This window comes from Pleurodeles waltl, chromosome 7 (genome assembly GCF_031143425.1).
Source record: "Pleurodeles waltl isolate 20211129_DDA chromosome 7, aPleWal1.hap1.20221129, whole genome shotgun sequence".
NCBI classification, from domain to species: Eukaryota; Metazoa; Chordata; class Amphibia; order Caudata; family Salamandridae; genus Pleurodeles; species Pleurodeles waltl.
In genome coordinates this window covers 193,337,773-193,354,047 of record NC_090446.1, presented here as the reverse complement: position 1 = coordinate 193,354,047, position 16,275 = coordinate 193,337,773, and the positions used below count along the sequence as shown (strand labels likewise).

Genomic DNA, 16,275 nt, shown 5'->3' with positions numbered 1-16,275 from the left:
TCTCCCATTTATGGAGACTGGTTTGACATGCTCCACGTCAATGAGAGCATTACCTGCCAGGTTCACAGTTCACTTAGTTCGACTCAATATTTAGTTTCATTTTTAAGCATTGTTCAAATTTAGAGAATGTTCCTCAACACCCTACATATCAACAAACATTGGCAGTACTCTTTTTTAAAGATGAACATCAATTTTATGCAGCTCATGCACCTTATGAATAGGCTACAAGGGCATCCCACAAGTTTGCAAGTCTTGATTCATTAAAAAAAAAAAAATCTTTGTAAGTGGGATCAAATCTGGGCTGAGCTGCACACGAGTCCTGGAAATCACAGTCCAAAATGATCTGTGAATTCGGCTCCTAAGCATAGCGAACACATCCGCTGCAGACATCGTCCTGAAGATAAAAGCAGTTTATTGATTTGTTCACATTTTTTTTTTTTTTTATGGAATTTGGTAATAGTTTTGGTTGATTTCTTTGAATAGTTGATTTTGATGATAAAAACGTGTGCAGTGGCAGTACTGACTGATTTCTGTTATAGAGATAGACTGGTAAATCTTAATGTATGGAACCTCAGCACGTATTCCTCGTGCACTATAGAACCAGCATCTCCGCTTCAGCTCTTGCACCTTTAGGCCTCAGGGACACTGGAGAACAACCCAACTAAGGTGATGGAATACTCGGGAGACTGAGTATTACTACAGAAACATAACAATTTTGTTTGCTAGATGGAAAGTGTTTTATTTTTATAATAGGGGCTCATTTCTGAAAAATCTCTTAATAGAGTACAGAACTAAACTCATATGTGGCTGAACATATCAAATTTAGCTCACCTTTGCTCTGTAATGTTTTTTTAAAAACGCTGCCAAATTCATGAACTTTAGGAAATTTCTGAAGTTTAAAAAATTATCGGAAAAGAACCCTCTTACATTATTATTTTGTGAGCAAAAAACACAGCAATAACCAACTTGCTGAAACATCCTGCTAATATAGTTCTTGCAGGTAACTTCACTGTCAGACATAGTTGTACAAAGTACACAAACTTTGCAATGCTACGATCAGTCATTGCTAAAACCTTCACGCACCTTTGCCATGAAAATATAATTTTGCACATCCTAAAATGATGTATTATCTAGAATCGGAACACATACTGCACTTGTAACTTTTCTGCAACATACGCTGCCTTGTAAATTGCGCAAGTTACATTTTAACTGAGGTAGAGTTCAAAGGCATGATGAAACAATACAAAATAACTGTTTAGCAGGAAGTTTGTCAACGACATAAACTCTGCGCGCCGTTTCCTGTTTTTTCGAACTCAGTTTTAAAATGAAGTGTGATGCAAGAAGGTTTTGGATCTTAGGGTCAAAGCTGGAAGAGCCTGAGAGGTTTCTTTTCACTTCTTCCACTTGTGCTTAGAAGGCGGTGTCCAGAATCATTCCATAAGCTTCATACAATGTAGTAAGAAGTTCCTTCTTTTCTTTCTCTGGAAGGAAGCTGGATCGGGCGGCATTTATATTCTGCAAAAAAAGTTGAAATGTAAAAATTTAGTTCATATTAGTACAAATGTGGGAATTAATAATAGCAATAATAAACAACATCAAAAATCCTCTACAGCCTTCAACTAAATATGGTCCTATGTGTGAATTAGCCCTAATTATTTGTAGATGATCTTTACTATTCCTGGACCAGCTCTTTGTCTTCACAATCGTTTCCAAAGAGTTGACTGGTACTTCAGAAACAGGACCTCCAGTGAAAATCTGTGTGACATGACTGCTGTACAATTCCCAGGGTCTAGCATGTGCATCAATAGGAATATCCCTTCCCATGATACTCCTGACACTACTGAAGCTACCAGATGAACTGAAGGTCTGACCAGCTAGTGCTGCTGACCGGGCGTAAGTATGTGATGAGGAACAGTTGGATTAGCAGTCATGCATCTGCTCTGTATCGGTCCTTGCAGCTGAAAAATGCCAAATTAGACAAGTATTAGGATAGGTCTTTTTAACAGTAAAATACACTGACCATCAAGTAACTGCAACACCTAGTGATATTTAATACCACTGATGCAAGTTCATATAGTTCTCATATACAGATAAAACTCAACATCTTGACCTCAAAGGCTAAACGATTTTGTTGCGCAACTGCAACCTATAATGATGTGCAAAATGTATTTTTTAGTGTGATGAGCTTCGTGGAATCCTGGATGTTTGTTGTGCAACCCTACCTGTCTTGTCTACAGGTTGAAAAATAATTGGAATGCTTGCTTTACCCGATAACCTGGATATAGATCGACAAGGGTTCTAGGGATTCTTCAAAAGTGGAATGATGCACAATTACTCCAAGAGAGGAAACCAGATACATAAAGGCTACCACGAGAACATCAGGAAGGCAGAATGTACTTCCAAAATATGTATACAACATGTTACCTATACTGAACAACCGGATTACCTCTACAATCCAAGTTTAGAATGCTGTATTACCTACCCTTTGAGGAAAACAAAGCTTTCAACAAACGTAGAATCTGGGCATTTGGTAGTTACTGAAGAAAACTTGCTTGGCAGGCGATCTTAACACATGTTCAAATGTCTTTTCTGTTGTACATTTATAGGTGGCCTAAACATCAGATTTTATTGCTAGGGGGGCAGGGCTGTTAACCGCATTTGTTACGTTGCAGCCAGCCTACCCATTTTTTTATGGATTTTGTTCTCACCTCTGCGTAATCAGACTTACAGTTTTTTGGGCACAGTTTGTTAGGCAGTATGATGAGAGTTGGTCTTTTCAAAGATGATATACTGTTTTATGCCATATCTGTGTATAAACTTAATTCAGTACTAGACTGTCCGTTGCTAAAATCTGAGCATTGAGGCATGACCTCAGCAAAGACATATATACATCTGTGTGGAAGGAAGTTCATTTTAAATGACAACTGATGAGGTAAACGGAGGTAAAGGTGCATCAAAACTACATTTGTTTTTGATTGTGTTAGTTATTGATGCACCACATCCCAAATATTGACCTTGAATCATATCATTAGATGAGATGTGCACGCCTTGCAACAGAGTTTTCATCTGAAACAAAGCTTTTTCAATGGTTGCTGGAAAAGGATTGCACATTTCAGTGTAAATGATTATGACTGTTAGTTTGATGACCGTCACATAATGCCCAAAATATTCCTTAGAAGAAAGTCACATTTTAAGCAAATCTTTACAAAATTCAGGATCCTTTTTTAATTTTTATTTTGAGATCCAGAATAGATAATTACAATACACCAACAGACAAGTTCTAGCCCATAATTGATTTCATACAGTTTACCTTCAATTCATAAAATATTCTCTACATTCATAAATATTTAAATCAGTTAATATAATATAGCTAAAAGAACTGTTCTACATTCACCAATAAGAATAAAGAATGTCCACATTGATATATCATAAATTGAGCCCGCATTTTATTAAATCCTACAATCCCTCCACATCGAGTAAAACACAAAAGTTATTTTGCTTCATTTTCCACACCCATTCACCAATAGAGTGGATTAACTTTGCTTTGCATCTTTGAAGCAACAAAGATCTGGGCACCAACATTGACACATTGAGCAATATAATGATATATGGGAGTTAATCTCGGGGTAGGCGCATAGCCTAACAACACCAGCGAAGCACTAGTGGCCAGCTGTACTTGCAACACTCGCGCCAAGTACACAAATATTGCTTTCCAAAAATCGTGGATTGCCAAATGATGTAGGAACAGTTTGCTACTCTGGTCGATCCACATTTAATACAGCAGCCAAAAAGTACTGAATTAATCTTCTAATCAAGTTTCTAGATGACTTAAAGTGCACATTTCATGAACATGCGATGACCCCCAACTGCGACTCCCAATAGATTTTTCCAGTGGAGCTTCATCAAATAATACAAATTCTCCCGGGTACCACACAAAGTTTAATCTTTACCGCTCTCTTTGTGCTTTAGGAATACTAGGAGATTGTCAACTAGCAACTATGTTTCTTTTACTGTTATGGGTCATCATGAAACTACTGTAATTTTTATGATCCTGTGGATGGTCTCAAGTACATGTGATACAAGAGACAGCAGAGTGAGTAGTTGAGCTCTACAAATGTTGATTGATTGATTGACTGACAGAAATGTCGATGTCTGTTCCACTACTCAAACAGTTGGGGGTATAGGGACACTCCCGAGCCCTTACGGTGGAAGAAAATTGGTTCTGTAGAAGGCTATTGGGAGTTGGACAAAATATCCCTGGTTTTAGCCTTCATTTGGAGCTGGAGCTTGAGTTTGTTCAGGACACTATTCAGTTGGCTCCCCTTCTGCTATGGATTTCAATTTGGACTAACGAACATGCCACTCTGAATAGGGATATCTTAAAGGATTGTCTGGCTTGTGACAATGTAAAGAATATTCCCTGGGTGATGCACATAAGGAAGATGGCTCGTGATTTGGGGCGGCCTGATTTGGTTGATTATCCTGAAGGCCTGACCAAGTGTGATAAGAAATGGGTTAAGGAGAATTTTTTAAGAATCCAGAAGAACAGGAGGGAGGGGGAGGCCTTAGGGAAAAAATTGATCAGGGATTTCATTATGTTAAAGATGTGGGTAGGTCCTGAGCGCTATCCCTTAGAGATAAAGGATGTGAGGGAAAGGTCTCTCATAACCCGTTTCCGTTTGGGGATCATTAGAAGTAATTTGTGTTTCCCGTTAGGTCAGTATGGGGACAAATGTATTAGACCCTGCCCCTGTGATGGGGTGTCCCAACAGACCTTGCCCCATTTTACTTTTTGTGTTTTTTATGCACCATTCAGAACTTGTTTTTTATTACCTCTCCTAAGGCCCAAGGGTTTTGTGCAATATCGTCCTGCTTTTATGTGGCTGCAGATGGCCTCAGATGTATTGGTGTGGAAGGGGCTGGGATCATTCCTGAAGGGAGCTATTACTTGGCGTAACAATGTAGAGTTTTTAGAATGAATCTTTCTATTTTATTGTTTCTATGTATGTGGTTATATATGTTTTTATTCCTGATGGGTGTTCTTATTATTTATGGTTTTATTGCTAATTTTAACAAATGTATTGAAGATTATTTATTGTAATGGATGAATTTTTTTTCATACCGAATAAAAGTTAAAGTTACTCAATCAGTAATTAATGGATCTTTAGCTCAAGGGATATGTACAAAAGACTGATTCCTTTATTAAAGAGAGTGGGTTTACATACATTAATTTATGATGTCCTCAGAAGGAATGTATGTTGAATTATGTATGTTCCAAGAACCCTACAAATGTGATTTTGATTTAATTTATAACAATATATATAATAATATAAGTTTCTTCTCTGGAATTCCAATGCCTGTTTATTTTATTCACAATCAAATCCCTTAATTGGTAATTAGATTTGAGCTGTCTTTAGATTAACTCTTTTTGACCCCAACTTTTCTTATTTGGTACTAAAGAACTTTGTAAATGATAGCCTTGTATGCATTTGACCTTATAAGATATTCTAAGAAAATATAGCATAATATGCAACACTTTGTAGTGCTCTAAATACACTTTGATTTTAATAGTAAGAAAGCAGGGTTATTCAGTAGGTAAACCCGTTGGTCCAATATGACGATTGTTTTCCTTGGGCACTCGAATGCCATGGTATTTTAAGCAACGAGACACAAACTGAGTTTGTCGCAAGGTATCACTTTCTCTTTGTCTGATTTTGATTTATGAAATATTCCAAGGTTAATGTTAGCTGACAATTATCGGGGTGACATGAATTGGAATTGTGCAAATGTGTATTATTTTGCATTGTTTAGATTGCATAAAATGCATTTATCTGATGTTTTCAGTATTATAGAGTATTATGATATTTTGTTTTTGACACTTATATACAAATAGATGATCAATATCCTTCACAACAGGAGACAGTTTGATCCTGCTAGACTAAAAGAGATTTAACATTATTTTAATTGAATTTCTAATTACTAATTTATTGGTTAAAATGTGATTTACTGTTGAAACCTCGAGTGCACAAAGAAAGTCTTTCACCATAGGTCTACATGCATATTGGTGTTTGTGGAAGGTATGGGTGCCTGAACAAGTTTTGCTCATCTAACTACTCAGCAATATCAATAAGAATGTGTAGTGGCTTTGGTTAATTATGTTATCTTGTAAGAAGTCTGTGTTTCCATTGAAATGTGGAGATAGATTCAATAAAGTAACAGCACTTTCAAGCTAGTTGAAGGTTTGTGGTTAAAGAGTGACTATGAATGAATTAATGGATAATAAGATTTATACTGTGCACAGCTACTTCTAGGAGGGTGCTGGAGCTGTAGTCTTACATTCTGCCACACACTGTCAGGTTTTGGCCCTGTCTTCATTGTACTTAGATGGTTAGAGTTTCTTGTTTGGAGGAAGTCATATGACATTAGCATATATTCAAGCTGTTCTTTTAATTCTTTCTCATGAAAAGCGTCTTGAAATTTCTCTAGCCAAGACAAGGTCGTAGGATAATTCGAAGTGGCTCGATGATTATAGTCATGTAGAAGTGATAATTAGGAAGAGTTCACATTTTTTGACTAGCATCAGTGGTTGATGGCCACCCTGTATATATTTTCTGAATTAACTGAATCTGCTGATGTTTTACACAAAAAGGTACCCAGTAGTTATTGTAAATTACTTTTGAAAGTGGATTAAGACATTGTTTGAGGAAACTCCTGTCACTGGTGTGTTCTTCTAATTTTTTCAAGGTTGTTTTTTGTGAGAGTGACAGTGGTGTGGCATTGATCTGAAATGTAGTAGCATATTTTTTAAAGAGATTACATTCTGTTTTAAAATCTGCCTATGGCACTGTGAAATATGCTATCGGATATTATCTTATCACATTTTATTAGTGTCATTTCCGAATGGGAAGAGATAGCTCCTTGAAGTTTGGTTTCTCTGGAATCACAATTTAAAATCCTAAGTTATGGTGAATTTGGATTTTAAACTGCAATTCTAAAAGTGCCACTTTTTAGAAAGTTGGCATTTTCTTTCTATAGTCATTTGGTGCCTGTCGCCTGCCTCTGGTCACATCTCTGGCAGGATGGGAGGTAGGAGCTGGACACAGCCTCACTTACACCTGAATAGGCTGTGTCCTGTTTCCACACAAAGGACCTATAATGACCCTGTATTGTCAATCTAGCCAGCTCAGAGCAATGGCAGGCAGGAAATTCTTTGCATTTCAAAGCCACTGTCTGAAGTTTCTCATTTTTCCAAAACCAGGGCACCAGGCTAAAAATACTGCAGCTTAGACACCACCACTCAGAACCAAGAGTGGCTCCAAGAGTTACTTGGCTGGCCTCCTGATCTGAATCCTCAGGGACATAATCGACTTCCAACACCCTTGCATCTGCACCTCAACCCTGCCATTTGAGTGTGCGCTGCCAAGTGTTGACACCCCAGTCCTGGACCCTTGGAAGTGGCCTTAAGGCACTCTGCCGGCCTGTGTACCCAGCGGAACCAGCACATCTCCTCTACTGCATGGCGCAAACCTGAGCAGAACGGATGCATCACAGCCACTGCATGGATTGGACCCGTCACAAAGAATCGCTTCACTGCTGCAACCCACATCGCCTTCAGAACCGCAGCTGAGCAACTCTTCCCTGGCACAGGCCCTCTCATCTCTCAGGTGCGACAATGCTGGTATTGCAGCCTTGCAGGTCTTTGGAACCAACAATTTGCCCCAAATGAGTGACCCATCTTCAGCGTGGATCCATGCAAAGCTCTGCAAACCAGGATTGAAGGCACTTTTGTTCAGTGAGTCTATCTGGGGCCCTGTAGCTTGCCCATGCTCCATCGCGGTCAGCCTGAATTTGTGGCTTTGAGTGGGTCTGGTGCAACCAGATTTCCACAATAGGCACTTTATGCCTTGTGGCGCTATTTTTACCTAAAACATTGAAATTAAATATCTCTGGTTCTACTAAATGGATTTTTTTTTCATTTTGGTCTTGTTTATTTATTAAAAAATACTTTATTTTTCTAACTTCATTGTGGGTTCTTTTGTGGTGTGTTCTTACTATTTTACTGTGATGCACAAATGCTTTACACATTGCCTCCAACTTAAGCCTGACTGCTCTGTGCCAAGCTACAAGAGGGTTGAGCACAGGCTAATTTGGGGTTTCCTTGTACCTTACACAGACAGGAATTGAGGTTGCTGCTTGACCAGGTTTTACTCCCCAGATAACCTACCACCCAATTTCTTACAGGGTGGGTAGAAAAACGGCGAGGAACAAACTATAGTATGATTTGATGTTGGCTTGCTAATACAATTATGGTGGTTAAAGTAGATTTAGTGGGGGTGCAATAATCTGTTTGGGCGCAGAAGTGGATGTCCAAATGTATCCCTCTAACATTTTTGCTGGGGCTGCATAAGTAAGCATTCCATTTCAGGAATGGTTAATGATGGATCAAATGTCATGTTTTGTAGGTAGCTCTCATACATATGTTGATAAAGATGTGGCTATGTGGTGTTCACATCTCACCGGGTAAATTAAAAACGTAATGTTTGCCAATGCATCAGGAGTGGTCACATGAAGGTGTCAAATAAGTTAATTGACTTTGGATTATTAATATTCTGGGCATCTCTGAAATGCTTCTATTTTATTGTGTTTCTGTTGTACTTAGTTAAAGGGGAGAAGAGGTGTACGGAACTTAGAGGTTGCCTGGTTCCGAGTTGAAATTTAAGTTATGATGAACTGGAGTACTGCAATGATGTTTAGGGATCTGAGTTTATATTGTGGGTTTTATACAAGGAATAAAGTTTTTTCACATTTATCAACTTTGCCTTATTATTTCTGATGCACTACTCACAAAGGAGGGACGGGTTGTAACACTTCTAGGGTTTTATAGGACAAATTATACTGGTCTGTATCTTATGAGGAGCTCCACAAAATGATACTAACTGTGACCAGCAATCTAGTCTTCCATGGTATTACTGAAGTTATTGATTTATTCCTTCTTAGCATACAGTTTCAAGTATTGTCTCCTGTTAATTTTATGTCTGAAATTTTATTTGTATGCAAACAGTTCCCTAAGCCATTGGACCAGCTGCTCATAATATAGTATGGGGTGAAGAAAGTTAGCGACTATTTTTGTTTTCCCGGAGAGAAGACTGCTTACATTTGGACAGGAAACAATCCATAACATTATCCCTGCAGCTATAGGGTCATTTTCAATGTCCCTGGAGACTCTCAGTCCATCTCCTGTTCTCCCTCAATTTTGACACACGATACAGGACTTCATAGGGGCCACTCACATAAAAACTGAAAATAGTAATTTAACTTGGACAGACAATACCAGAAGAAATGGAACTTATTCAAGTTCATCCTTAGCAAAATACAAGACTTTGGTATTTCAATCCCTCCCACATAGGATATTTGAGGGTGCTAATTTTGAAAATATGAGATGTGCTTTAATTTGCCAGGTATGTGTACAAACTTCCATTACCTTTATGGGATATGATTTATACCAATATATCACTGTGATTACTTCAGAAGTTAATTTATGAAGTTCAAATACTTAATACTGTCTGTGTTGTTTTGCAGACAATCATTCCTTTCATTCCTGTTAGATGGGACCAGCTTCCAAAGAGTAGCCTCTGGCTCCTCTTCATTATCCTGAAGTAGATTTCAGGGGCATTTCTTTCAATTCAGTATGTTACAATGTATACAGTAGCAACTTACCAGCTGTTTAAAATCTTCTTCTGTAAATCCCATATACTTCTTAGCTATTGTGTAATCTGTGTCCAACGTCGACCCAAAAATAAGTGGATCATCTGTGTTCAAAGAGAAATTAGCTCCATCTTCCTTAAACCTGTTTAAAAAAGGTATCAGTTTTATTTTCACATGTTGCTTTTAATTTTACATATCATGACTGGTATTCCAGAATTTCACATTCCTTGCATAGAGGAATGTACTTTTTTGTTTTGCCTACTTCAGTCAGGTGTATGGCACACAGTCTTTTGGTGGAGGGAGAGGGACATTCAAATGTTGTTGTTTTTGACATAAACAAAAATGTTCTAGTCACAAGATGCATTGTGGATTACACTTACATGTTTTTGCTTGCAGCAACATATCACCTTGTGCCACTTCACTGAGCTATGATTTGTGTGTTATATGTTTAGGTTTTTCTCATCAATCTTTCATGTTTCCAAGGCTTCTAGGATTTAAATCATTATAGCCCATTGAGATTGGAGGATACTTAAATAGGTGGGCCCCATTCCCTCAGCAGTTGCGGGTACCATTGTGTAGTGTGTGAGCTTCTGTAACTTGCCTCCTTCATTACAACTACCCACATCTACCAAAATAGACCTGTGCTGTTTGAAAAGCTAGTTCAGGTTCAATCTTTGTGGCCGTTTTAGTAGTGAAATACATAGTATTACTACCCACACCAGTTAACTGTAATCTTTTACATTTTTTGTCTGTCTACAGCATATTGTAGGGTACAATGAAACAAAATGGAAGTAAATTAAAACTCCAAGAGCAGTCTAAAATTAGGGAACTACGTTGCTAAATATTAATGAGGAGCTCTCAGAGTAAAGGCAAAGAAAAATAGATTTTACAGAATATAGAAAGATTTCTTAATGTGGTTGGAGCAACAAAAAGACAATGAGATCTATTCACAAACTGCATTTTGTTGTTTTGAACTCATACCAAAGGTATTACTAAATACTACTCACAAACACGTTTGGAGTTTAAATCTCCACCTCTCCTATCTGTTTCTGTGCAGTAATACCCACCCCACCTGAGTGCAGCATCTCTGTACTTGTAAGTATATTTTAGTAGTGGGAGAGTGGCTGAAAAAATTTACATACCTACTACTCATTGGAGGGTGTTAGGAGGAAAAAGTGGTTTAGAGGGGGTTAGGGACAGGTTTAGAAAGTGATGCACACATGCACAGAATAGTAAGGGCCATATTTATTAAAGGGGTTGTGTTGCTTTGACACTATGGAACTGGGTGCAAGCATGACGCAACCACTGAGTGCAATTTATCAAGCCATGCAAGGCCCCTTTGCGTGGCCCTGAGTGGCTTGCTAATTCTGGAGTAACACAATGCAGCACAAATCGCTGGTCATGTTACTTTGCCCCCAGGACGCATTCCAGGGGTAGTGTGTAGGTGTTGCCACACAACACCCATGGATTGTGATGCATTACAAGATTTACCGTAAGTGGTAGACTAGGTAATACACCAAAACTGCTACACCTCTCCAGGTGAGGTGTATTAAGGAGAAATGTGTTTATTTCTCCTTGTGTTTTCCTTTTTTTAATGTGTGCTGCATTCTGCAGCACACACAGAAAGGGGAAGATGCCTCAGGGCAACTTTTTCTGTAGAGAAAGGAGCCCCATCTTACTCAAAACAATCCTGTTTACAATCCAGGCACCCTTGCAAGAACGTGCAAGAGTGCCTGCATTGGCACTAGGCAAAATATTGTGTGCCAACTCTGGGAAAAGATAGGAATGCACTCTACAATGTTAAATACAGCACATTCCTGCCCTTTCCCTGTCACACAGCACCGCAAGGTGCGTTGATTTGCTGAGCTGCATGACTAATTCATAAATATGCCCCTAAGCACACTGCTAATAACAAACTACACTTCCAAAGTTACGACAGCCATAGGGTTAACAAATGATAGTAAAATACTCCAGGTCAGAGTTGAAGTAACTCCAGCACCACACATGGCCTACCACTGGTATGCAACATCCTCCCATGGAAATCAATATCGCTAGAGGATTAAAATTAAACTCCATTGGAAATAAGGTCAAATTAAATTATTTTAAATTGTTTAATATATAAAATATGTTAAAATGTACATACAAGAGTACCTGATTCTAATTTACGTCTAGAAAAATGTTAATACTTTTTTTCATTTAAACAAAATGTAACAAAATGTTTTCTTAAATATTTTTTTATTACTTCAAATAAATGATATACATCACTTCAAATTTTTAAACATTTGTTAATTGTTTTTAACTTTAGGTGGGAATTTTTTTTTAATTTAAATTTGAGAAATATAATTTTAATGCAAAACCTACTGAGCGAAAAGCACCAGCCCTGTTTCAGTCTTTGTTAGAAGAAAATTCATTGCGCGTTCACTGCAAGCTATATTTTGCCCAGGAATTGTCACTGAGATTGTAGACTTATCGGTCTAGATCAACTAAGATTGATCAAGAATGTTAGTAGTATCTAAGCCTTGATCTTACTAGATCTGACAGAAATGTTCAACAATGTCAGCTATGCCATTTTATGTTATAGACTGTTTGTACTTAGCATATACAAAAACAACAAGGTGATGGATGGAATACTTGAATCAATCCCAGCCACTGGCAATCACTCAAGGCTGCAGCCCAATCAATTGTTTTTCACCCACAATGCCAAACATATAGATATTTGGGGGTACTGTGCTTGAGTGGCTCACTTCTTTTAGGTCAGTTTAACTTGTTTTACCTCTGAAGTATACCAGTAATATTCACAGGCTTCTTCCTTGCACCCTATTTTATTAAACCAGCACCTAATTTTCCTTATCAATAATACTGATTTTGATTTTACTTCTAGATGTATGCAGGTAATTTTGAATCAAGACTTAATATAACTATTTTAGATTAAATAAAAAAGTATTTGTCTGAAGTTTAAATTAAAAAATAATTTCCTACCTAAAGTAAAAAAATTACTTTATTACACATTAACAAATATTAAAAGTGATGGTTAGGATTTATTAAAAGTAATTTAATTGTATTTTAATAAAACTGTTATATTCATTTATAGATTAAAAAGTTAGTAAAATATTTCATTATTGAATAGTACATGTTTTATTTTTATATATTTTGAATATTAAATCACATTTATTTATATTTATAACAATTTTAAATAATGTATTTTAACATTACCTCCTATGAGGATATATTTTAAGTCCTTACATCTTTTATTTTCTATGGAAGGGTATGCCAGTACCAATGTTTGGCAAGGTGTGGTGCTAGGCATAGTCCAGCTCTGAGCTGGACTAATTTATGACTATTTTGGCTCTGTTTTTAGCTGCAGTTACTTTAGAAATGCAGGTTGAGAACATAATTTGGCTTATTCTTTTGTGCATGCCCTAATCTAAACCCCTTCCACACACTCTCTAAACCACTCCTTACTCTTCCTTAAATCCATCCCATTCAGTAGCAAGTATGCCCCTTCTTCCAGCCACTACCCTGGTCCTCTACCATGTTTACTACTAAGTAGTAAACATACATGTGTAAGGATCTTCCCACAGAAAATATAAGGTGTACCTTTGCACTTTAAGGTCTGTGAATAGCATTTGGTAGAACTTTAGCAGTGCAACTGTACTACTAGAAAATGTACTACAAAATTCTGTATGTTAATACTCCCCTAGAGATCTGTACAGTTTTGTACATTTGATATGTAAACATTAGGTTGGCATTGTCTTAAAATTGTCAATTGTGAGCTGGAAAGAGTTTTGTAGAAACTCAAAAAGTGTATAAAAATGATTTCAACTTAGGGCTCCAGCAATGCAGGAGTATATTACAATCAGATGGCATCATTCCATGAGTAGATTCAAACAAATTAAGGAGCGTACATTTTGGATAGGATTTGATTGTGGGAAAATACCTTATTGCCGGGTGCTGTGCAAAGTCTGTTAAACAGGCTCCTGTGAGATAGCTCGACCAGGGACAAACCTATGACATAAAAACAACAAAGGTAGTTCTTCACAGATTATGAATGACATGTATATGTAAAAAAAAAAGTGTAGTTCACTAAATCACCATTCTAGCGTGTTCTTCTTTTTTATTTTTATTTATAATTTTTTGCTTAAGCAAAGACAAACTTCAAAACAAACAAGGAACAGAAGGTGAAAAAAACAATATCGTAGGATAATAAAATAAGCAGCACGGGGTTACATCAGGAATGGTAGCAGGTATAACTGAAAATCAGAAACAGTCACAAATCATTATGTTGCACAGTTATATCAAATAAGGAGGGACAGCAAACAGAATTGCAAAAATCCTAGTACCTGGGCACTACACACGCGGGAATGACGTCCAGTCCATGGTACCAACATAACATACAATACAGAAGGTCAGGGCTGCTTTGTAATTTCCAGCATTAACAAATAATCTCCAAGTGGTTGCCAAATGATTTGGGGTTGTGCAGTAGGGGGCTGCAATGTGGTGAAAGCTTCACTTGTATTGTCACAATAAATCAGACTTTTTGGCCATGCATTTATAGATGGGTGAAAACCACTACCCCAGTGCAGGGCAATTTCCAATTTGACCAGCAATAATGCTATAGCAGTGAACCTGCAGACTCCCTTCGGAACATCCCTAACATACCTCAGAAGTGCCAGAAAACGATCAGATGAGAGGGTAATGTCTATCATTAACGACAGTTGTGAGAACACCTTGATTCAGTACACCCCCCATGTGTATTCATATCCATGTCAGATGTGCAAAGCCTGCGCCATCTACATGGCACTTAGGACATTGAGAGGACCTGGTGGGGTCTTGGTTAACTAAGGCCCTTGGTGTAGTATATGCTCTGTGCTGAAATGTATAATGGAAGAGCTTGTGCCTATGGTTGGGAGAGATCAGTTTCATCTGAGTACAACAATAATAACAGATGGCGTTGGTCAAGGGGCGGTCCAGGTCCTGTTCCCTACTCACTCACACCTTCCCACCTCAGGCTAGCATCATGGCTATGCAGGCATGGTAAAGTCGACAGACCAAACGTCCCCGTCTGTGTCTGTTATCATGAGTGTCAGAGGTGGGAAGTCAGGAAGCAATGGTTCGAGGAGATTTGTGCTCGTAGCACACTGTTGAGACATTGGAGGACAAAGTGAGCCATGTATTTAGCGTTCACAAAACATGAATCGTCGGCATGGGTGAGGACATGCCCATCTGGGAAAAGTTCCCCAAATGTGCTTTAGCCATGTCATGAGAGAGTGCAGTGGACCAAAGCTTCCTGGGTCATTGGAAGCCAAGGGATATTAGCTAGGAGAAGAGCGGGTGAGCACAAAAGTCCTCCCCCAAGGATCAGGGGTAGTTTCCCCTATGTATCCAATAAAAAACCTTTGGTATATCCCACATCACAGTATTTCTATCTAGTTGAGGACCACCTACTCCTATCTTAGGCGGTAACGGTCCAGGTATTCAACCTAGAGACCTTTAATGCGTGAGCGTAATTTGGAAAGAGCAGGCCATGTGCCAAAAGGGCACCATATATAAAAGTGTACAAGCAACAAAAGAAGTAAACAGAAAAAATATGTAGAAAAAGTGTAGAAAGTACTTACATTAGCAACCACCAAGGAAGATTTGGCAGGTTCTCACTAAATTGCTCACTTTATCGTCATTGGCAGCATTCCTATATGGCTGGAGGAACCAACACCCAAACAAGATCAGAAGAATGTTGGGGGTGTGTATATCCCTATAACGTATTGTATATACAAATTTCACAAAAATATTCTCCCTAGGCTCTCAAAATTGAAAATGTGTATTGAGCCCAATGCCTACCCAGGTTAAGCCTCTGCGGGCCAGATTTATGGAAAATTGGTGCAGCGCCGCGCTGTGTTACTTTAGAAACACGGGGATGCACCGTATTTAAGTGAATATGGCACACCCCTATGTTGTTTTCTAAACTGGCGGAAATTCAGCTGCCAGGGCCAACGCAGGCATCCTTGCACCATTTTGCAAGGATGTCTGCGTTGCGGGGTGTGATTTTTTTATGTGCAGGAAGGTGCACCTTCCTGCACATAAACAATCACTAATGGTGCTTTGGCACTTCTGTGTTTGCTGCACAATGCAGAACACACAGAAGTGCCAAAGCGTAATTTTCAAATGATTGTTTATGTGCAGGAAGCGACACCTTCCCACACATAAACGATCATTTCTGGCATTATCACGAATAGAAAAGGCAAAAAACGAGGAGGAATAAAGGTATTCCTCCTCATACCGCCATGCTAACGTCACACTTGCGGGTGTTGTTAGATTTTGGCGCTGCTGCAGGTTTACGAAATTTTGCAAATCTGAGGCAGCGTCAAAATGCAATGGGTGTTGCTGTGGCACGCCCAGAGCAACACCCATTGAACGCCCCTTCCACGCACAGTGCTGTGTGGAAAGGGGCCGTATTTACAAGGTGACGTTAAGCCACAAAAAGTGGTATAACGCCACCTTGTAAATGCGGCGCAGTGCTTATCGCTACAGGAGCATCACAAAAAAGTGATGCTCCTGTGGCGCTAGGGGTCTATA

General features: G+C 38.5%; 1 protein-coding gene across 2 annotated transcripts in view; it reads right to left on the bottom strand.

The window, feature by feature from the left end:
• Positions 1–395: 395 nt before the first annotated feature.
• LOC138303956 (adenosine deaminase-like) overlaps positions 396–16,275 on the bottom strand; it is a 289,137-nt gene continuing 273,257 nt past the window's right edge. The window contains exons 9-11 of one of the 2 annotated variants that reach the window (XM_069243549.1): positions 13,643–13,710; positions 9,718–9,847; positions 396–1,515 (exon numbers count right to left, since the gene is read on the bottom strand). In XM_069243549.1, coding sequence (XP_069099650.1) covers positions 1,411–1,515; positions 9,718–9,847; positions 13,643–13,710 — 303 coding nt within the window. In that variant the 3' untranslated portion in view covers positions 396–1,410. The remainder of the gene's footprint in view (positions 1,516–9,717; positions 9,848–13,642; positions 13,711–16,275) is intronic. The other variant, XM_069243550.1, reaches the window with a different exon arrangement.